The 24,959-nt window shown below is 33.7% G+C and overlaps 1 protein-coding gene across 1 annotated transcript in view; it reads right to left on the bottom strand.

Annotated features, from left to right (window-relative positions):
* Nucleotides 1-247: 247 nt before the first annotated feature.
* LOC135216713 (phosphatidylinositol 3-kinase catalytic subunit type 3-like) overlaps nucleotides 248-24,959 on the bottom strand; it is a 58,561-nt gene continuing 33,849 nt past the window's right edge. The window contains exons 4-7 of the mRNA XM_064252171.1: nucleotides 11,597-11,725; nucleotides 3,475-3,627; nucleotides 3,029-3,157; nucleotides 248-1,191 (exon numbers count right to left, since the gene is read on the bottom strand). Of these exons, the coding sequence (XP_064108241.1) occupies nucleotides 604-1,191; nucleotides 3,029-3,157; nucleotides 3,475-3,627; nucleotides 11,597-11,725 (999 nt within the window). The 3' untranslated portion in view covers nucleotides 248-603. The remainder of the gene's footprint in view (nucleotides 1,192-3,028; nucleotides 3,158-3,474; nucleotides 3,628-11,596; nucleotides 11,726-24,959) is intronic.

Below are 24,959 nucleotides of genomic sequence, written 5' to 3'. Positions count from 1 at the left end.
AACTTCATAACACAGGAAAAACTAAACACAACACCAGTAGGAGACAGGCTTTTTCATTTTTGGGAGAAATGGGAAGCCAGAGGTGTAGACCAGTGGGTTCGCTAGTCCTGAAAAGGGTTATTCCATCACATTGACTTTACTCGGTAGGCTCAGAGACTTTTTCGGCCTAGTTGTACGAACATAACATGCAGTAAGTTAACTGCTTATCTTAAATAATGTCCTTGAAAAATTAGGAAAATCAAAGACCTTCAGCTTTCATATTAATATATTAAAAATAATGATAGGAGCAAATAAGTCACTGAATCACTTGAAATTCAACAAACAAATAATGAATAGCAACCTTAGCAAAAGTAAGGATGGCATATTGTGATCTTCAAATAGTTAGTATAAATATCAAGCATTAATAATCACAGTTTATACAATACATAAATTGTCAACCAGGTCTCATTTAAAAAGTATCTATTCTTACATCACAATATATGGTACAGTATCAAAAGTTTACATCAGCCACATAATGGACAGATATCACTTAGTAGTACTTGTAATTATTCATTGACAGTAAGCGTTACTATCAATTATTAGGACTAGCAATAATCTTTGGTCCTATTTACGTATGTACTGAGCAATTTTGTGCAACTGTTCTACCATGGCAGCTACTACTGCATTTACAGAGTCATCAATTAGTCCCTGCATGTAGCTCACTGCTTCTTCATCACTCAAATCTAAACGGAATTTATCCTCTACTTTTTTCACAGTCTTATCAGGCTCAAGAGCAATATCTGGCACATTGGCATCAACCATCAATGAAAACAAATTGAGTATTAAGTTTGCATGACGACGAAGCTGATGGAACGAAGTGTAACAAAGCTTACGAAATTCATGGTAATGTTCTGACTGGGCTCCTCCCATTCCCTCAACCATCTCTTTACTCAGTTTCATGGGTGGAGGAAGCGGCTTAGGATCTCTTCCCAAAATATAACCAAAGTCAATATGGAAGAGATTCCCTCTTTTTGTTAAAAGAAGATTATCTAAATGTCTATCACCAATACCAAGAAGATATGTTATAACACAGTAACCAGCACAGGATTTAATGTAAGTATCCATAACTTCAGGAGCAATACCACAAGGCCCATTTTCTGAAGGAGAGTGTTTTCGGAAAAACTGAAGAATACTTCCCTCTGCTCTCAACACCTGCAAAGAAGAGAATGCTCACCACAGACCGTTAAAAATATGAAAGAAAAAAATTAATTTAACATGTTTCCTTTTAGTGGGATGATTTCACATATAAATCAAAACAGCAGATACTGCCACATGAATTGCTCAATGGCATTATCAACAACAAGCCCTGTTCTACAAAAAAGATCACATACTTGTTATTGGTATCATATAATGCAGTTGTATGTAGTACACTAATGTGTATTTATGTCAGAATAATGACCATTTGACTGCAAATGAATATACATATTTACAAATATGGTTGCATTAAATTACACCAAGAATTGGGTGAATATGTAGCTGATAGTGAACCGAGAGAATCTCATATTTATTTACAGCAATTTGGGGTAAACTTATTTTATCACAAAGAATGTGAAATTTTTAGGGATTAATCCTAACCTCACATTCCTTAACCTAACCTAACCTAATACTATGCCATATCCTACCTAACTTAAGGTAAAAATGTTGGCTAATGCTAATGTTGTAATTAGGATAATGGTAGATAGCAGCATGGAAGACTACAAGCCACTCTGAAATATTTTTAATAAGTATGGTAGAACAACAAGGAAAAGCTATATAGTACTTAAGCCCTACACAAAAGGCTCCTCAGCAACAAATTAAACCATTACATATACATTGCCAATCACCTCTTTCTTGGAGCATTCTTGTGCTTCTAAATTTTTGGGACTTTCTTAGAATTTTTCTGCCACATTGCCAACTGAAGAATTTCTAAGTAATCTTTGCCTTCCTTTAAATAGCATAATTGCCTATAATGAGCTTTACACGGAAATTTTTATAGCATCCCTTTGACTGCCGGTTTCATCTGCTCCTTTTGGTCTCTGCATGGAGATTAAAAAAGTGAGAATTGAAATGGGGTGAAGTAAAATACTAAAAAGATTATGATGAACAGATGACAAGACAAGTAAGAGGCAAACGGCATTCTTCTGGAGCTGAAGGGATGCTGTAAAGAATCTTTAGTACCATCTACAATACGTAACTTTGTCCCGCGAGTCTGTGGCAACCTCCTATGGAGCTCATCCATTTAATAAAAAATCATGTGGAGTTTCTGCCATGTACATAAAAATTGGAATTGGCAGTCAGACTTTATATTAATACACCACCTTCCACCAGTAATGAATCACTTACGAGTTTCATTAACCAACATTGCTTGACACAATAAGAGCCAAATCCAATCATCTCAGCCTTTTTACCACATCCTTGTTTTACTTGGCACCCCCCTCCACATATATTGGGCAAATAATTCATCTCAAAAGCTTTTGCTTTTCTTCATTTACAATCAACGACCACAATTTTTTGCAAAGCACTAAAAGTAATATTTAATTGTAATATCTTTGTTAATGAGTTACTTCAAGCTACAGAAATACTGTTTTAATACAACAAACCCATCCATTGTTAAGCATACTCTATATGTGAGCTTAAAATTTTCCCCAGGTTCAACATTCCTTTAAGAGACAGATAAAGTGAGGTCGTCTGCAGCTTTTCTTTACTAGGAGTTACATATAATAAGGGGATGATGCTGCTCTCTTCTAGCATATGCACAAAAGTTCTCTTTTCTATCACTAGTCAAATAAAATATACCTATGATGATTCTATTGAAATACGTAATGCATTTCCTATACTATTCACGTTCCTATCAGATTACTGCTGACTTGGGAAAATTCTTCCTCAAAAAGCATGCATTTCTAAACTTAGGCCCCTATTCTCCATGTCTGCAAAATATACACACTCCAATCATATTTATTAAAATAATACAAAACTAAGCCAAAGATACAGCAAAGTAATATGAACTTACCTCAGCAACAGCAGTCGATTCAACAAACTGTACAAATCCATGCTTACTGCTTGTTGCCAACACCTTGTATGGTGTAAGTTTAAGATCTAGGTTTTCTCTGCGCAGAACTTTGTCCATTAGTGTTATCATCTGCAAATAAGATGGCTTGATAACCATTTATCACAAAGGACTTTGCAAAATTAACACAACTTACTACATGGAAAGGCTACACCAGTACCTGTACCACTAAAAATTGCTTTTATTTGTCCCTTAATTCCAATATTTACGATGGCAAATGTTTTGTACCATATTACAGTTCAACATTACAACAAAAATTAGTTCTGAATTAACTAATTTAAAAAAAATGCATGTTCTGAATCCACTAATTTTTAAAAAATTGCATATGTTTAAGCCAGCAATAAAATCAAGAAATATCCTTCTAAAAGTCAAAATTATACTATACTTACTTGAATAATGAGTTGATCCTGACGCAAATCGTCTCCATGCTTAAAAATTGCAACATATTCTTCGTTTGTTACAGTTTTGAAAGTTAAACGACAGGGTTCAAGGGCAGATTTGAACAGAGATGCCCGGTCTGGTATTATCCCTGTTACGATCACCTGCAAAATTAGAATACTATATGCATGTAAGTAGATACAAATTCCACTATACACAACAGTAGAAAGTACTGTTCAACCCCTTGCCAAAATGATGGGAACTAAGTAGTACCTCCATTGATTTCTATCATTCCCATTAATAAATTAAAAATTAAATTTAATTAAAGTTTACGTGTAATGTAAATGAAATTTTAAGTACTACGTGCATGTTTAATAAATGGAAAAGATATCTTAACCTATCCAAAAAGCATTTAAATAATTTTATGGATTAAGCCATTAAGTACCAGCAAACACCAAACTCAGATGTATAATAAACTTTTGATGTCCAAAATGGTAAAAGGAGACAAAAATAAACTGGTCATGTCACAATAATGACTTAAGGACTTCCTGAACACTAAGTTTGTATTTAAAATTATTTGCAAAGTTATCTACCTAATCAACAAAGCCATTAACCCTCTTACGCCGAAGCCCTAAAAATCAAAACCTCTCCTGTATGCCGGGGCGGGTTTGGAGTGAACATGAAAGCGGAAAAAATATTTTTTTCAAAAAATCACAGCGCGCTTAGTTTTCAAGGGAGTTCATTTTTGGCTCCTTTTTTTGTCATTGCCTGAAGTTTAGTATGCAACCATCAGAAATGAAAACAAATATCATTATCATATGTAAATAATGCGATATATGGTAGCGAAAAAATAAAAATTCATACATAATTGTATTCAAATCGCGCTGTGCGAAAAACGGTTAAAGCTAACGAGTTACTTTTTTTCCGTTGTATTTTACACTAAATTGCAATCATTTTGATATATAATACATTGTAAAACGATAAAAGCAACACCGGAAAAATATTATCACAAAATGATGCACGAATTTATAACACACGGACGTAAAAAAATAATTTTTTCAAAAATTCACCGTAAATCTAAACATTGTTCTAGAGACTTCCAATTTGTTTCAAAATGAAGAAAAATTATTGAATATTACGATACTGTAAGAGTTTTAGATTAGAATTGCAGATCTCGACCATTTCGGACGAGTTAAAGTTGACCGAATGTCAAAATTTTTATATATATATTTTTATTTGCAAATATTTCGGAAATGAGAAAAGCTACAACCTTCAATTATTTTTTTGTTATATTCTTCATGAATTTGCACACATTTTCATATAAGAAACTCTAAAAACGGCTAATATGAAAAGGAGCAAATATTAGGATAATGCTATGTATGCATTTAGGAGATTTTCGGCCGCGAATCGTCGTGCGGAGGGAAAGAAAGTTTTTTTTTTTAAAATTCACCATAAATCTAAATATTGTGCTAGACACTTCGAATTTGTTTCAAAATTAAGATAAATGACTGTATATTACTAGATTGTAAGAGTTTTAGCTTACAATTGCGTTTTTCGACTATTTCGGTAGAGTCAAATTTGACCGAACTTGTTTTTTTTTCTATTTATCGTGATTTATATGCAAATATTTCAAAAAAGAGAAATGCTACAAACTTCAATCATTTTTGGTTGTATTCTCCATAAAATTGCGCACATTTTCATATATAAAACTTTATGTAACGGCTAATTGTAAATGGTGCCAACATTTCGACAATCGCACAAAAAAAATTCTGATTATTTCGGAAGAGTTACCGCGCGGACGTAAGGAAAAAATTTTTTTTTTCCATAAATTCACCATAAATCGAAATATTGTGCTAGAGACTTCCAATTCGTTGCAGAATGAAAGTAAATGATTGAATATTACTAGAATGTAAGAGTTTTAGCTTACAATTGCGTTTTTCGACCATTTCAGTAGAGTCAAAGTTGACCGAAGGTTGAAGTTGTGGCACTTATCGTTATTTATATGAAAATATTTCAAAACTGATAAAAGCTACAACCATAGATTGTTTTTAGTTGTATTGTGCATGAAATTGTGCACATTTCCATATATAAAACTTTATGTAACGGCAAATTTAAAATGGTGCAAACATTAGGACAATCGCACGAAAAAATTTATCAGAAGAGTTACCGCGCGGACTTAAGGAAAAATTTTTTCATAAATTCACCATAAATTGAAATATTGTGCTAGAGACGTCCAATTTGTTGCAAAATGAAGGCAAATGATTGAATATTACTAGAATATGAGATTTTTAGCTTACAATTGCGTTTTTTGACCATTTCGGTAGAGTCAAAGTTGACCGAAGGTTGAAATTTTGGCACTTATCGTTATTTATATGAAAATATTTCTAAACTGATAAAAGCTACAATCATGAGTATTTTTTTTGTATTCTACATGAAATTGCGCACATTTTCATATATAAAACTCCATGTAACGGATAATTTAAAATGGTGCAAAAATTATGTCAAAGTGACGAAATAATTTTTGAGATGTGTCACTGATACTTTTTAGTGCGATAAGAAAGAAATTCGCGCTTGCGCGCCTGCGCAACGATTGTAAACAAAACAAAGCCTTGATCCGTGAACTCCCAGCATCCCCCAAGACTGTGATTCAAAAGTTTTCAGCTGGCAGGCCTATAAGTATTTTTCCGCGAATTTAAAAAAAAACTTTTTTGAGTCGACGTATAATACGTCCAATCGGCACAAGGGAGACATTTTGACTCGACGTTTAATACATCCAATCATCGTAAGAGGGTTAATCAAGCAAGACATTTACGTACCTGCTAAAGATTAGTGTACTTTAATAATATATTCTTATAAAAGTCTGGAGACTCCTCCCTGATAAATATTTATCAGTCATAGTATAATTTCAGCACCATACCAGGACATGAAAAATTTTAATTACCTTATTTAATACTATGCCCTACTCTAAATTTTCTGCTTTAAACCCAACATTAATAGATTGTAACCATTTACATTTGAAATTATGAATGCAATTCATAAAATTACAAGGTTTACAGCAGATTTACAAGCTAAGTATATTCTATTCTCCATTCTCATTATCTGTATCATTGGTCAGGGATGTACAGTCATACCCCTACATACGAAAGTCCCTAAATACAAAAAAATCCAGGTTACGAAGGCAAAGACGAAGATTTTTTTGCTTCTGTTTACGAAAATAATTCAGGTTGCGAAAGGGTGTATGTATTGTAAAGTCCGAGATTCGCCCAGGCCGCCGAGAACTATTTTAAAACTCGCGCGCCGCCAACTCAGTAGACTCGCCACCATCCTCCCGCTCTCTCATTGGTTCCTGATGCTAGTCACCGCTTTAAGATCCTGCTCTCCTATTGGTCAGCATCTGTCCCATCATGCCTCTATGTAAAGGCGTTCCTTGACCATTTTGTTGCAGCAGCATTATCGTAAACACCTGGAATTTGTTCATCACATAGATTTCGTTTGTTAACGTAAATTCATGTTAGTGATTTCACTTTTGTTGTACTGTAAGTTACTTTATCGTGTTGTGTGTGAACTTAATTACTTACGTTATTAGCCATGGGTATCAAGAATGTTGCTGAAGTTCACAGAAAGAAGAGGATGCTTTTTATGGAGACGAAGATGGAGATATAATCAAGAAAAGTTAATGTTTTCTGCCATTTGTTAACCCTTTAACGCAGATTGGACGTATTAAATGTCGATGAAAATTGTCTGTCAGGTGACAAACTGACGTATGGTACGTCAACAAAAAGTTTTTTTTTAAATTCGCGGAAAAATAGTTATAGGCCTACTAAGCGAAAACTTTTGAATCACGCGCCTTGGGGGATGCTGGGAGCTCATGGATCAAAATGTTGTTTTGTTTACAATCGTTACCCAGGTGCACAAGCGCAAATTTCTTTCCTTTCGCACTAAAAAGCATCAGCGACACATCTCAGAAATTATTTCGTCACTTTGACGTAATTTTAGTACCAATTTATATTAGCCATTACATAGAGTATTATATGTGAAAATGTGTGCAATTTCAAGTAGAATGCAACAAAAAAACAACTCATGGTTGTAGCTTTTACCAGTTTTGAAATATCTTCATATAAATAACGATAAGTGCCAAAATTTCAACCTTCGGTCAACTTTGACTCTACCGAAATGGTCGAAAACGCAATTTTAAGCTAAAACTCTTATATTCTAGTAATACTCAATCATTTACCTTTATTTTGCAACAAATTGGAAGTCTCTAACACAATATTTCGATTTATGGTGAAATTATGAAAAAAAAAAAATCCTTACGTCGGCGCGGTAACTCTTCCGAAAAAAATCTGAAATTTTTCTTGTAATGTTTGCACCATTTTAAATTAGCCATTACAAAAAGTTTTATATATGAAAATGTGCGCAATTTCATGTAGAAAACAACAATAAACAATCCATGGTTGTAGCTTTTATCAGTTTTGAAATATTTTCATATAAATAATAAGTGCCAAAATTCAACCTTCAGTCAACTTTGACTCGACCGAAATGGTAAAAAAAACGCAATTGTAAGGTAAAACTATTACATTCTAGTAATATTCAATCATTTACCTTTATTTTGCAACAAATTGGAAGTCTCTAGCACAATATTTTGATTTATGGTGAATTTAAGAAAAAACTTTTTCCTTATGTCCGCGCGATAACTCTTCCGAAAAAATCATACATTTTTTCGTGCGATTGCCGTAATGTTTGCACCATTTTAAATTAGCCGTTACATAAAGTTTTATGTGTGAAAATGTGTGCAATTTCATATAGAATACAACAAAAAACAACCCATGATTGTAGCTTTTATCAGTTTTGAAATATTTTCATATAAATAATGATAAATAGAAAAAATTCGACCTTTGGTCAACTTTAACTCGACCGAAATGGACGAAAACTGCAATTGTAAGCTATAACACTTACAGTCTAGTAATATTCAATCAATTACCTTCATTTTGCAACAAACAGGAAGTCTTTAGCACAATATTTCGATTTACGGTGAATTTTTGAAAATAGCTTTTTTTTACGTCCGAGCATTACGAATTCATGCATCATATAGTGATAATATTTTCTCTGTGTTGCTTTTATTGTTTTACAATTTGTTATACACCAAAATGATCACAATTTAGTGTACAATACAATGAAAAAATAATTAACTCATTAGCTTTAACCGCTTTGCTCACAGCGCGATTTGTATACAATTATATATGAAATTTTTTTCGCGCTGTCATATATTCCAATATTTATATATGATAATGATATTTTTTTTTCATTTCTGATGGTTGCATACTAAACTAAAGGCAATGACAAAAAAAGGAGCCAAAAATGAACTCTTAATCTTGAAAATTAAACGTGCTCTGATTTAAAAAAAAAAAAAAAAAAAAAAAAAAAAAAAAATTCCGCTTCGGCGCTCACTCGCGAACGCCACCAGCATAGGGGAGACACTTTCGGAAATACCGGCTCGGCGTTTAAGGGTTAATGTGTTTCGTAAAGTTTAGTGTTAATGTTTTCTGCCATTTTTTAATATGTTTCGTAAAGTTAAGTGTTCATGTTTTCTGCCATTTGTCGTCCTCCTCTGTCGCCACTTTCGGATATCGCCTCACTACATACGTACGTACATGTACGTACAGTATTTATTGTACCCAGTACACTAATACACTTTATTTACAGGTACAGTCACAGTTAGGTTAGGTACTGAATGGTCCAAATTGTTGTATTTCATTGTTTATTGGTCAATTTGGCATTATTATAAAATTTACTGTGGTGTTTTTGTAGGGCTTGGAATGAATTAGGCAATTTACATGTACAAAACATAGTTCTAGATACGAAAAAATCAGGTTACGAAGGCTGCTTCGGAACAGAATAATTTCGTAACCTGAGGCACTACTGTATATGAAATGTTTGCTTGCATGTAAAGAAAATATTACATGTAAATGTGTATGAAGAAAGTGGCAATGTATGGTTTCAATGATCAATATGCCTTTGCTGGATATCTTATGACAAAATAATAACTCTAAAATGATAACTGATTAGGGCTTGGATAAATTTAACTTGAACTTCCCAAAAAGTATTTGCTACTATTTCTGAAAACCAAGCACTTTGAAATAAGAGAAAGCTCCAATCAATAAACAAACACCATACAATTATACAAATAATGATGAACTTTTCCTTATCTTCCTCGTACAATCCATTAATTGGCTAATAGCTTCTTAGCAAGCATGGAGGAAAATATGGAGAATCCTTTCTATCTGCAATTCCTAATGTTCATGTTACCTGTTTTCTCTAATAAATCCAAATGAGGACCAGAATGGTAAGCTAATGTCATACTAAGCAACACAAAACAAGAATGACATCTGACCTATACACAAAATAAGGTAACTTCCAACAGCAGTACAGTAATACCTTATCAGGCAACAATATGTATGTATTAGCATTATTACCCTATTATTTCATCATAAATAAGCCATACACCAAATAGGTAAAAGGTATTTCAGAATCTGTACCCCGAATACCAGACACACTTCCCTGTACAAGACAAATAATTAGGTCACTCATTAGGGGATGACCTTCAGCCATAGCTCTTAATGTGATTGTGGTTCTATGCATTAACAATCACTTATTACTTAAAAGTATGATACAAATAAAACATTACCTATATAAAAAAAAAATCATGAAACTAAAGGTCAAAACAACTGAAGTTTGTATAATGATGTACTAATTACAAACCAGAATATTTTTGGAAAAAAATTACCAACATGTTGTACAATATGCAAATTATTATTAGCACAGTCCATGAATAGACATACTCATTAAACTACCATACAAGTAGCCCCCAATGAAAAGATGAGAATTAATTTGCTGCATCGTCATGAAGTAAACTTAATTTAACTTATGGTAATATGTAGACACTCAAGGTCCACACGGGACCTATTATTAATCACATACATCATGTGAAAAGAATACCTGTATAATAAGGGGTCAGACAGAACACCACCTGTTATTAATTGGACATCTGTTACAAAGTATTAGTGTCACAAGTGTTGCCGTATGTATGCCGTTAGGATATCACTCCAGACAGCATGGCTCCAACATTTACTGAAAGAAATGGTAGCCAAAATCATCCTGAGCAAGACTAAGAAACGCAATGACTCTGTGTAATTTATTTCCACAGCAAATATACAATGAAAAAAGTATTAAAATGAAGGTAATACTAGTCAGTATTAGAATAATAAGAGGTGCAACTGTAGTACTCACAAATTCCTGAAGAAAATATTCCTGAAGCCACTGTAAATTTTAACTTATTTTCCTAAATCAACATAACAATACATCTTTCTAAATATATACTTATATTACCCTACATGCTCACTATGATTAAATTATTATATTGAAAACTAAACTTCATTTGATTTGTTAGAAATTAAAAGACTTAAATAAGAAGCTTAATATGATGTAGCTTTACTTTATAGCAATTTTTTTAGAAACACCTTTTCACTATTTAACATTACAGAGCTTGTTCACTATAGTAATCTAAGAAAGTACCCATCAAATACTATCTTCAATGTTTATACACCACCCTTCATGAGGCTAAAGGACAATATGTTTTCTCAACTTTTCTAAGTCTCAATCCTGTACTTCCATACTCCTGATATTCAGAGTAATTGGACCCTTTCCCTTCTCATCATGTGTACAGATTCAAAATGTTTTAAATTCCAATTGTCAGTGACCATGTTTTTATAATAGATTGGTATACAGTGTTATCCACGTAAATCTTTGTTCTGTCTATTTACCTGTAGTTTAGCAACTCCTTCAAATTCATCTTAACTGTTGATACTTTTTTTTTTCTTTCACTACCTTTAATCTCTTAAAATAAGGGAAACAACTAATGATGCAATACCTGCTTCACAGCAGGGTCCCAAAGGGAACAAAAATGTTCCTGCTCTATGACCTGCCAGTCTACCAAAACATAGTCCACACTTTCCTTTTCTTTACCATTTCCTCTCATACATTTTGGGTACTGAAAGCCTCTTACTGGATATATAATTAACAATCCTGAGCATCTTAGCCTGACTTTTTATCAAGGACAAAAGCATTATAGCTTACCTCGGGATCCAGTGGTAATGCGAGAGGTTCAAAGTTGGCAAAATTAGTCTTAAATGCCTCAGGATCCGCCAGTAAACATTGGAGTTTTTCTATCCGTCTCATGCGATTACTGCTCTCCTTGGCTACACACTACAACAAAAAATCATTAAATAGTTATAGTACAAATACAATATTAATCTTAGTCTAATAAACCTGTTCATAATTATAAATGCAAAATGTGAATAATCGTTGCATTCCTTTGTACAGCTGCACACTCAAGAGTACTACGTCATCTTACAATAGTTTTCTTTGACAACTGATAAATAGGCTTTAACCAAAAAAACACACCTCCAATCATAACCCACTCTCTTACACTCTTAAGGACTTGCTTGGGTAAGCTCATAAGGTTGATCATTAGTGCTTCAAACAATGTTTTGCCTCACAAGTACTGCTTCCAAAGTTTACAATGGCTTTCACAATTGTAATGCTTTTATTCCAGAAGACCAACTCCTGTCAGATATAAATACATTAAAAAATGCAAATAATGACAGAGTTGAATCTTAGTGAATGTTACAGATCAAGATCCACTAAGGTTCCTTATTACAACAAACAAAAAGGATTCAACACCAACAATTGAAACACGGGATACGAATATAGAAAGAAACCCAAACAGAACAGAAGTTTATTTACAAGTTTATTCACAAAGATAAATGCAGAATGGTTTCTCCTATTTACATAACAAAATTAAATCTGACTATATGTGAAAAGGGGGAAACAGTGCAGTAATGAAATATTTGCTGGCCAGATTTGCAGCTGTTGAGATCGGTTCTTTGAAGCGATGGCTTCACAAGGGGACAGTAAAAACTTTAGATGAGCTTCTTATGTTCACACTGCAGGAACGAATGACTTATACTCGGTTTTTTTCCATCTGTCCATCCGCCTGTGGTGATTTTGTATGGTAACACTGCGCCCGGGCTTTAGATAGTTACATTCAGCTTACATTCAACGATTATAATAATATCCTATTTCGAATATTAACGGTGTAATTCGCATACAGTAAATTATTAAAGCACTTTTCAGTGGCAAATGTACACCCAGAAATCATTTTATTTACCTAAAACTTACACAGCGTAACTATTTAAAGGCCAGGACGCAGTGTTACCATACAAAAACACAACAGGCAGATGGACAGATGGAAAAAAACAGAGTATATTCTTGAAACTTGAAGGGGGGTTACTTCTCAAAACCACTTGCAGGATGCTTCTTCACAGAAAGGGTTTACTTGGCATCGCATCGGGACTTCTTTCTACCTGACTATGAACTACGGACTTCACTTTTTTATTTCCATTTCCACTCTCGGGTGTCCTCTTCCTCTTTTATCCTTTGTCCCTTCCTTCTTCTCTCATCTCTGTGATCTGATCCTCTCTACTTCCTCTTACATATATATATATATATATATATATATATATATCTATATATATATATAATTATATATATATATATATATATATATATATATATATATATGTTGATCTCTGGATGGGGCTGAAAGGGTGGAGCTAACCAACGAACAGTTTCATCCCAAGAACTCAGAAGACTCTGGACAAAATGTTACATCATATCCAAAGCGCTGTGTTGCTACCGACGGCCATGTGCTGGAGTTCCACAAAACAACAGAGTATTCTCGAACAAGCATGAGAACAGACGCCCCAAACACGTGCGGGAATGCCTCCTTGCTGCAGACCTACTCGAAGAAGATACATTTCCCTTTCCTCTAACATATGTTTCTTTGCTATAAAGTGATTACCATGACACATTCCCCAAAAGGAAAACAAATTAAATCAACTGATTTTATTTTTTTTTTAAAGAGAAACAAGAATCAAATAACAAGGGAACAACTATGCATAAAGCTTTAACTCGGTTAAACAAGCTAACTCCTCAATTCATTCTCCCAACTGTGCTAAAATAGAAAACGGTCATCAAGCTATTCATTGCAAAAAATCTCTGCAGAGGCTATCGGCTATAACATTATCCTTCCCACTTATATGACCTATCTTCAGGTTATAGTCTTGTAATTCTAAACTCCAACAAACTAGATGTTTAATCTTATTCCTAAACCTCTCCAAATAAACTAACGAATTATGATCTATGCACAGTGAAAACGAAACTACTACGTACATAAATCTCAAAGTGTTGCCAGGCTGTAACTAAACTAAACTAAATTCCTTTTGAATAGTTGAATAATTCTACTGCGCTTTATTCAGTTTCTTTGAATAATAGGCAACTGGATGTTTCATTCCTTTCACTTCTTGTTACAAAACCCCTCCTACCCCAATATCACTGGCATCGAGCACTAAATTAAATCAAAATCAGGTAACAATAAAACTGGCTTGTGAATCATAGTAGCCTTTAACCCTCTTACGCCGACTGGACGTATTTTACGTCGACATTTTTTGTCTCCCGTGTGCCGACTGGACGTATTTTACGTCAACTTACAAAAGTTTTTTTTAAAATTCTCGGAAAAATACTTATATGCCTACCAGCCTAAAACTTTTGAATCACGTGCTTTGGGGGATGCTCGGAGTTCACGGATCAAGGTGTTGTTTTGTTTACAATCGTTACACAGGCGCGCAAGCGCGAATTTCTTTCTTGCCGCACAAAAAAGTATCTGTGACATATCTCGGAAATTATTTCGTCACTTTGACATAATTTTTGTACCATTGTAAATTAGCCGTTACATGAAGTATTATATATGAAAATGTGCGCATTTTTATTTAGAATACAACAATAAAATACTCATGATTGTAGCTTTTATCAGTTTTTTGGAAGAATGATTGTTTCATATAAATAACAATAATTGCCAAAATTTCAACCTTCGGTCAACTTTGACTCTACCGAAATGGTCGAAAAACGCAATTGTAAGCTAAAACTCTTATATTTTAGTAATATTCAATCATTTATCTTAATTTTGCAACTAATTGGAAGTCTCTAGCACAATATTTCAATTTATGGTGAATTTATGAGAAAACCTTTTCCTTACGTCCGCGTGGTAACTCTTCCGAAAAAAATCATACATGCGATTGTGGTAATGTTTGCACCATTTTAAAATTAGCCGTTATATAAAGTTTTATATATGGAAATATGCGCAATTTCATGCACAATACAACTAAAAAAAAAACAAAAAAACCCATGGTTGTAGCTTTATCAGTTTGAGATAATTTTTACAATAAAATAAAACGATAATGCCAAAATTTCAACTTCGTCAACTTGACTACTAACCAAAATGGTTGAAAAACGCAATTGTAGCTAGAACGCTTATATTCTAGTAATATTCAAGCATTTACCTTCATTTAGCAACAAATTGGAAGTCTCTAGCACAATATTTCGATTTATGGTGAAGTTATGAAAAAAAATAACATTTTCTTTACGTCCGCGCGGTAACTCTTCCGAAAAATCATACGTGCGATTGTGGTAATGTTTGCACCATTTTAAATTAGCCGTTACATAAAGTTTTATATATGAAAATGTGTGCAATTTCATGTAGAATACAACAAAAAATAATTGAAGGTTGTAGCTTTTCTCATTTTTGAAATATTTGCATATAAATCACGATAAATAGAAAAAAAACCGCGTTCGGTCAACTTTGACTCTACCGAAATGGTCGAAAAACTCAATTGTAAGCTAAAACTCTTACAGTCTAGTAATATTCAGTCATTTATCTTCATTTTGAAACAAATTCGAAGTCTCTAGCAAAATATTTAGATTTATGGTGAATTAAAAAAAAATCTTTCCTTCCCTCCGCGCGGACGTAAAGAAAATGTTATTTTTTTCATAAATTCAGCATAAATCGAAATATTGTGCTAGAGACTTCCAATTTGTTGCAAAATGAAGGTAAATGCTTGAATATTACTAAAATATAAGCGTTTTAGCTTACAATTGCGTTTTTCAACCATTTCAGTAGAGTCAAAGTTGACCGAAGGTAGAAATTTAGGCAATTATCATTATTTATATGAAAATATCTCAAAACTGATAAAAGCTACAACCATGGGTTGTTTTTAGTCGTATTGTGCATGAAATTGCGCACATTTCCATATATAAAACTTTATATAACGGCTAATTTTAAAATGGTGCAAACATTACCACAATCGCATGTATGACTTTTTTCTGAAGAGTTACCGCGCGGACGTAAGGAAAAAGTTTATTCATAAATTCACCATAAATCGAAATATTGAGCTAGAGACTTCCAAATAGTTGCAAAATTAAGGTAAATGATTGAATATTACTAGAATATAAGCGTTTTAGCTTACAATTGCGTTTTTCGACCATTTCGGTAGAGTCAAAGTTGACCGAAGGTTGAAATTTTGGCAATTATCGTTATTTATATGAAAATATCTCAAAACTGATAAAAGCTACAATCATGAGTATTTTATTGTTGTATTCTACATAAAAATGCACACATTTTCATATATAATACTTCATGTAACGGCTAATTTACAATGGTACAAAAATTATGTCAAAGTGACGAAAATAATTTCCGAGATGTGTCACAGATACTTTTTAGTGCGGCAAGAAAGAAATTCGCGCTTGCGCACCTGCGTAATGATTGTAAATAAAACAACACCTTGATCCGTGAACTCCCAGCATCCCCCAAGGCGCATGATTCAAAAGTTTTAGGCTGGTAGGCCTAAAAGTATTTTTCCGCGAATTTAAAAAAAAAACTTTTGTAAGTCGACGTAAAATACGTCCAGTCAGCACACGGAAGACAAAAAATGTCGACGTAAAATACGTCCAGTCGGTGTAAGAGGGTTAAATAACTTAAATTTCCCCTCTTTTCTAAAATTGAAAAAGGACATTCTATCTGAACTAATACTAAAACTTTATCTCCAACACAGAAGCTTCTCTTTCGCTCTAATTTCGTATCTCGGGGTACCACTGTGTATATATATCATAATATATATATATATTATATTATATATATATATACTATAATTATTATATTATATATATATTATATATATATATATATAATTAATATATATATATTATAGGGCACCTTATTATAACCAAGGCAACAGCTCCTAATAAAGTGGTGGCAGCGTACCAGAAGAACTCTACAACGTCCTACGAAGAAAAGCCAGAATAATGAACAATGTATATCAGAAGTCAACGACGACGAAAGCAACAGATTCTTCAAGCAACTTAGTATCATCGTTTAGTGAGAGTCTTCAGAAGGTGCATAACTTCAAGAAACAAACCCGACGTGTCTTCTTCCTACGGCAACGCAAGCTTCGTCTCTCATTAGAATCATTCAAGAAAAAATCGTTACCGAGCGTTTCCGGCACTTCAAGAAACAAACCGAACGCGTCTGCAGCATCGGATCTTCAAGGGCTCGAATCATCCAAACAACGCGCACGGGGAAAACTGAAGCCAAACCAGGTCATCCGCTAAATAGAGAAGGAGGGCCAAGGGCACATCATTATCGGAACACCGTGACTTCCCACAAAATCAAGCTAAGTACAACCTTTTTATTCATTTGGAGTAACTTTGAGTGTTTCCTTTGCAGGTCGAATTTCGTTATTCCTGTGGCTGAAGTTACGAGACATTCTTAATCTTACTTTTTTACAGAAATTATCTACATCATTGAGATTTCGCTACTGCGAGTTTTTATCTTTGAGTGTCTGTTTCCAGAAGTTCTACTGAAATATCATAATCATATACTATGTTAATTTTATCATTTTGGGTGATTATTAATCCCTTACGTAACAAATCATATTAAACAGTGAATATGCGTTTACGCAGTGGACGTCTGTATTTATACAGATGCATGGATAGGGTCGTTAGGCACCGTAGTGATTAGAAAACACGTTACAAAAACAAGTGGAACACCCGTACAAATCTAGATAAATTAGAGGTAACACTATTTCGGGTCATGACAATAAATGCTCCTTTGCAAGTCCCGATCGCAGTTTTAGCCTTGAGTTTTTTGAGTTACATAAAATATCGAACCTCAATGACTCAACTCAACTTTAAAAATATGGCTGGATTGCAAGGAATAACATGTCTGTAAAAAACTTTCATTTGGCTAAATGAGCTGACCAGGATCCCTCACTATTTCAAATTTTAGCAAAGAATGAAATAAACAACAGCAAGTACAAACAGTTAATATTGAATGCAGTAGAGATAACTTGTCTTAATAGTAATCACTCAGTTCCTAATAGTTCGTCATTCATACGTACGTTGCTTTATCTGTAACCAACAACAGAATGCTAAAAACACACAATACGTTGCCGATGGTAAACAGTAGCCCTAAATATCAGAATCAAACAAAGCAAACTCGGTTACTGTGTCACCTAGTCAACGGTCAGGGTCAGTTAATTCTGCCGAGTGTAGCAAGCAAAGCACATTCCATATAAGCGACTTCAGCGGAAAGGGAGAGCGATGTTGGAAAAATTAAAAAGGAATTTCCCTATGCATCACACGACCGTATCAAGTAATCAGAGCAGGTTCTCGTTTTTTTTAATACCTAAGTTATTATAAGTAGTGGTGGATTAAGCCCAACTGTACCCGCCGTAAAAATTAGAATATCTTGTTTTATTCCTTTAGTACGCATAATATCCTGTATTTACGGACTCTCCGTCTGTTGTTCGAACTTCCCCAATGAGAAGTCCAGATAAGCGAGCGCTTACAGATACCTCTATAGTTATAAAAAACATTGATCTGTATCTAGTGTAATTGTAAGATATCCATCTAGGGGTATACAAAATATTATATTACCTCCTGCAAAATAAGGCGTGTTTATCAAAGGAAAATTCTATAAACCTTCAAACATATCAAAATCCGTTTGAACAAAAAGAGACAGTTAAGCAAATAATAACTTATACAGAGGAACGAATCATTGTCTCATAAATCGTGATATTGTTCAACGACCCAACAGAATTCTCCCACAACCGCAGTCGCAGTTTGCACGCAAAATCTCAAGACGCATGCACCCTCGAATGTCTTAGTGCGTGTAAAAAGACTTTGCTGGGATCTGAAATTTTAATCCTTCCCGACACTCTGAAATATAACGATTTCCGCGAACAAAAGCCTAGACACGGTTGACTCGCAGCAACAAGTTAATCTAGTAATCCACAAAACCTATACATATAAATATCGCATTTCTTTTATTGTTGCTAATTTTTAATCATGCCCCATCAGTCGTAGATGAATCTCTCTTATACTCTATCTAAAGTAATATCCGTAAAGTCATTCAAGCAGAGGTGATTCAGAAGAAATTTTTTTTTATCTTTTATCTGAATACCAGGAAGTTTCTCCACTAGCGAGTGATCTCTGGGAGAAAAACGGATGTCATTGAAAACAAAATATGGTCTATGGACAAACATAAAGCTATATACGTACCTTCGCATAGACTCCCAATGAAATTTCAAAATAGAGATAAATGACGAAGTTGAAAAATGTTAGTAATAGGAGTCATTAGGAAATCAAATAGCCCATATAATTTTTCCCTCAAACGTCAGAATAAATTTTTTTTTCACCAACTTGGACTTACTTAAAGGCTTTTACCAGATACCATTACCCAAGTGATTGTATCTCATACACCGTTTTCAGCACACTCAGGGGACATTATCAATTTTTACATATGCCTCCGGCTTTTGTTGCACCCCAATTACAATATAGTGTTTGGAGACTTTTAGGGGATACCTACATGCCTATTGGTTGGTCTTGTAATCTTTTCTAATACCTTAGAAGTACATTCACATAAACTAGAGCTAGTGCTACAGAGACAAAGACAAATAATCTCAGAGTAAAATATCTAAATGTGAGTTTTTAAAAACCGAACATGTTTATCTAGGTTTTATGTGTCTAGTCAAGGTCTTAAAGTAGTCCATGGAAAGGTGTCGGCTATTCATAACTTCCGGTACCTATTAACGTAAAAGGGGGATACAGCACTTTTGCGCTGTAGTGGGTATTACAATCGTATGTAAATATGTAACTCTTCAATCATGACAGCTCCTTTAACAGATCTTACGAAGAAGAGCGTAGATTTATTATGGTCTAAAAAGCATCAACAGGCGTTCGATATCCTAAAAGCGGAATAATGCAGCTCACCTATCTTAAAAATCCCTGATTTAAATAAGGAATTTTTTTTATAGCAACAGACGCCTGAGACCAAGGGGTAAGAGGGGTACTACTTCAGTAATATGATAAACAGTTCTTTCCTATAGCTTTTTATTCACGTAAACTAAAGCCCTCTGAAAGTAAATATGCAGTAATAGGCAAGGAAGGGCTAGGTATCGTTAACTCACTAGTACATTTCAAGTTCAAAATATACGGCTATCCTATCAAAGTCCTTACTGACCATAGGTCACTTACTGAGTTTTTCAAAGGCTTTAATCACAGCCCCAAAGGAATTTGGTGACATATGATCATTCAGGTTTTGGAGCCAAGTTAAGATATCTACCTGGGAAAGCAAATATCATAGCTGACGCATTATCCCGCAATCCCGCACCATACTGCAAAGAACCATTAATTGGACTAAAAGATATAGAAACATCCGTGCCTATTGTTAAAACCGTATCTAAACAAGAAAATTCATTAACCCAAGAGATCGCGAGCATTGAATATTCTGGTCGGAGCGCAGAACTGTTACAAACTGAACAAAGCAGAGTCAACAGCGATAAACAAAACAATAAACACTTCGAACGGCAAACAGGGTCAGCAGCATAAGCAAACAATAAATCTTCGAACGGAAACAGGGTCAGCAGCAATAAGCAAAACAATACACTTCGAACGGAAACCTAAAGCAAAGTATATTTAAAGTATGTGTATCAGAATAATGTAATCAAATGTAATATATGTAGGTCCGTGACGAGGAAAACCGAAGAACACAGCAGATGACTAACGACCAGGTAGTAGTAGTAATCTCTTTCATACCAATCGTCCTAAACTGGTTGCATTCCGTCATCCAGGGTTCTCTATTATGTCCACAGAAAAGCCAAATCACTATTTCATTGGCCTACAACTGCTTAAATACAGATATATGATATATATATATATATATATATATATATATATATTATAAATATATATATATATATATATATATATATATATATATATATTATATATATATAATATATACTAAAAGCACATAACTAATTGTAACACGTGTCATGAAAACACGGGACACACTAAGATACCTGTCAGTTTAAGAGCCTATCACGTGCCAAATCAATCCTTGAAAGAATACACGTAGAATTATTAACAAAGTTACGAGTCTGACAGAGCAAGTAAACACTTCTTAGTGTTAATAGTTCCTTGACACGTTATATAGAATTAATAGCACTAAAAACAAACACCGCAATTGAGTGCGCTAGGAATATTTATGAAAGCTAAATCAGTAAACTTGGAATTCAACACATGATAATCTGACTCGGGTGGTGTAAATCAATAATAATCTCCTTAACTCGTTGTGCGAATTCCTATCCATTAAGAAAACCAATAACATATTGTATCACCCAAAGTCAATCAGTTTGGTAGAATAAGAGATAAATAAGAAAGTGTCAATGTCTTACGAGTTACAACTCGTGATATTGGATCCGAACTGGATTATAGCGGTTCTCGCGGTTTTAAATACCTTTATCATTCATATCTTGTATCTATAGAATGGATACCGCAAGTAGCCTTATACGGTACGCTGCTAGAACACTTTTCCACATATTCAAGCCAACCATTAATTATCAAATATATATAAAAAAAAATATTATAAATAAATAAATATAAAAAAAATAAAAAATAAATATGGATACAAGTGGAGTCAATATAATACACTCCGTAAGAAGTCGGAAGGGTTACAAATTAATAAAAAAGGAATCACGATAAAATCAATAAGCAAAACGTAACCATAGGTTAATTAAATATCCAAATATATATGCGTAAAGATTTGAACTCTAACTTACGCCTTTAGTAATGACAAATAAGCTAAAAGTTCAAACACATATCAAAACCTCTGACATATTGTCTGTCCCGGTGATTTATATTTCGTAGTCAATAATAAAAAATAAAATAAAATAAAAGAAAATAAAATAAAATAAAATAAATAAATAAAATAAAATAAAATAGATTTTAAAGTCAGGAAGTCTAGAAGTGAAAATGTATATCTATGCAAATAATCTTATACAGGGCAAATAATATATATAGAATTTGTATGGAAACCTTTTTTCATTAGTTTGAATAAGGAAAATCTAATTTAACATAATTACATTTATTTACAATCATGCAGATTTCCAAACATGAAACTAATATATTGTTCAATGTTGGTACTGTTTTTTTCAGACATTCTTCTCGTGTGGGTGAAGTATTAAAACAAAAAATACCCAATTTATACTAGTCTTATTTATTACAGCAAGTAACGTAACTCTTAGCTGGCTGAGAGCAATGTCCTGCCAGGACAACGTCATCAGTTCTGAAGGTGCATGGCGCGTCTGCCGACTCATCACTGTTCTTTTTAACCTCAATAAACCGCTTGCGAAGCAGGTTGCTGGAGAAAGGAATGCTTAGCCCGAACTTCTCATGGGCAAGGCAGATGTTAGGTACAAGTGTCTATCCGTATGCGCAATGCAACTTTAGTTAAGGACTTGCAATCATTTTAAAATTAATAAACGAAATAAGCAAATAGAATTTCTATAACAACAAAATGAATTAATTTTTTTCTGAACCTCATAGACAATTAGAGTCAATAATTCAGCTTATGACAATTCAAGTAAATCACATTCATGGGAAAATGTCACATTTTCTTGGAAAACCCAAAGTTTATATAGAAATTAGTTACATAGTGGGTTCTTTCGTTGCATCGCCTGCCTATTAATAAAGTTTAAAAATTAACCTCAGAGGATACGCGCGAGAAAATTGAATATGAAACTTTTGTTAGGGGCACATAGGATCGGATTTTATCACAACTTAATTTCAGTTAGCATAAAGAAATACAGAATCATGATTAATATTCTCTTTGACTCTTATGTTGCCTGGCAATCTTACAATAGCTCCTTTTTGTTTTCCCACTTCTTTGGTCTAGTAACTTACTACCAGTTAATATCGAATTTCTTTGGGATTCGTATTGGATCTGTTTATTTTTTTATAATTATGGATATTTTTATTTTTCAAGTCATCATAGACCTGGATAGGTTCACTCATTGTTAATGCCATGGATCAAAAAGTTTTGTACAGCTGACTCTTTGAATTCCATAAAAAAATCAGCGAATTCATGTGGGTTAAGTCTGGTCTTAATGGCTCTCTCCCTCCCGTATTTGATGTTCTGAATTTATTTTGCCCTTGTGACAAGTATAATTTCACTTGCAGGCTGATTAATGGAACCTGGTTACAGTATCCTACAGTACGAGAGTTTCACATAGCAACTTCAAAAAATCGTTCGTCACAGCGGACGACGACAGTCGAGTAACAACCGCCTACAATGTGAAAGGAATAAGCACCATCATGGACTTCTTCGACCAACACCGTATCCTGTCGTTAATCTCGTTTTAATGCGGAACGCTCCGGCGGCTGTCGGAAATCGACTACAAAAGGGACATACTTCCGACAATTACGACCAGAAGGATATTCAACTCTACTTTGCTGGAGAAGGACTCATGCTGGGGGTGATTTTATTCATCGCGAATGTAATCATGTGGCTTAGGATGCAGAGAACAAGTATGAGGCCGAAATAGAATGTTGGACCCCGCCAGGCAATTTTCCCCTTGTTTTAACCATTTGAAATTGGCCATTTCATTTGGCTATAGGTGGTTGTCTGGAACTGTGTAATGGACAAAAAGTTGTTCGAACGCTAGTTAAATGTGTAGTAGTATAACCTCGGCCATGTATCCTATATATATAAAGTATCATGTATCCTATATATAAATGATCATAAATAACAGAATCAAAATATATTTTTGCATGTACGCACTAGGAATCTATATATAAATGATCATAAGTAACAGAGTCGAAATATATCTTTGCGTGTACGCAATAGGAATCTATTTAGGAATCTATTTAAAGTGCACATATATTAATCATAATTATATGAATCCATATACATATGTATAACCAAATCAGGTAGCCTATAATCAATCTGTACCTTTTATTTTATCTTACCAATAACTGCAGAGATATAACATTCAGCCATAAAAAGCACGAATCAATCAGCATAAAACAGTTTACAATTTTCATTTCATTCAATTCATTATGAAATTTTATCCAGTTTAACAAATATGAATTTTATCATGTTATCAGAGTACATTAGTATTTTCTGTAGCATATGTATCTTAATGAGATGAAGTGAAAAACTGTATCAGTATATATCACGTGATCACTATTATTTACCAATATCATAATGTTTTATATCTTATTACTTGAATCTGTTTTTGTGTACACCATGAATTTTTTTTACTTATAAGTATTTTCTATATATATTACATATATATAGTATATATATTATATATATATATTATCGATATACAGGCGGTCCCCGGGTTACGACGGGGGTTCCGTTCTTAAGACGCGTCATAACCCGAAAATCGTCGTAAGCCGGAACGACGTTCTTGAAAACATGTCCACAGGGTAAATTTCACTACTTAATTTGCAATTTTCATTAGGGCCGTATCTCTAAAATTATCACTAATTTACTTTTTTCTATGGCAACACTGTGTATTCACAAATTACTGTATATTTTCATTAAAATACAAGAGAGAGAGAGAGAGAGAGAGAAAATAACTCCTTACGGTTTCAATAGATTGAAATGAATGTCTGTAGGCAACTTTTTCCCCCTCCCATAAATACATATATTTCTCCCCAGAGACGAAAGAAAGAAAGAGGGTGACTGTGCAATTATGTTTGTTCTGTCTATCAATTCTTTTGCTGAGAGCGAGAGAGATAAAAGGAAGAAATAGAAACACCAAATGTATGACAAGTATCTTGTGGAGAGAGGAGAGAGAGAGAGAGAGAGAGAGAGAGTTGTCCTTACAGTATTTAAAAGAGAGAAATGGAATGATTATTGTATTTAAAATACTCAAGATATGAATTTTTGTACTTAAAGTATTATTATTGGAAAATATTAATGATAAACTTATTACATACACGTCCATGAAACAAAATGATTCTTATCTCAGTAAGAGAGAGAGAGAGAGAGAGAGAGTAAGAGAGGAGGACGAGAGGAGAGAGAGAGGAGAAGAGAGGAGAGAGAGAATTAACATTAAAACCATTAAATTCGTTGACCATTTGTTATAGCATTGTTAAGCTCCAGAGTGTCCACTCGAGTTTGGATGGTGGGGGGAAGGGGAAATTTAGACAAGAAAAAGACAAAGGGTAATGGAGAATTTTTTTTAATTTTTTT

This window comes from Macrobrachium nipponense, chromosome 6 (assembly GCF_015104395.2).
Source record: "Macrobrachium nipponense isolate FS-2020 chromosome 6, ASM1510439v2, whole genome shotgun sequence".
Taxonomy (NCBI): Eukaryota; Metazoa; Arthropoda; class Malacostraca; order Decapoda; family Palaemonidae; genus Macrobrachium; species Macrobrachium nipponense.
Note: the sequence above shows the minus strand (reverse complement) of the source record. Positions and strands in the feature narration are given on the sequence as shown.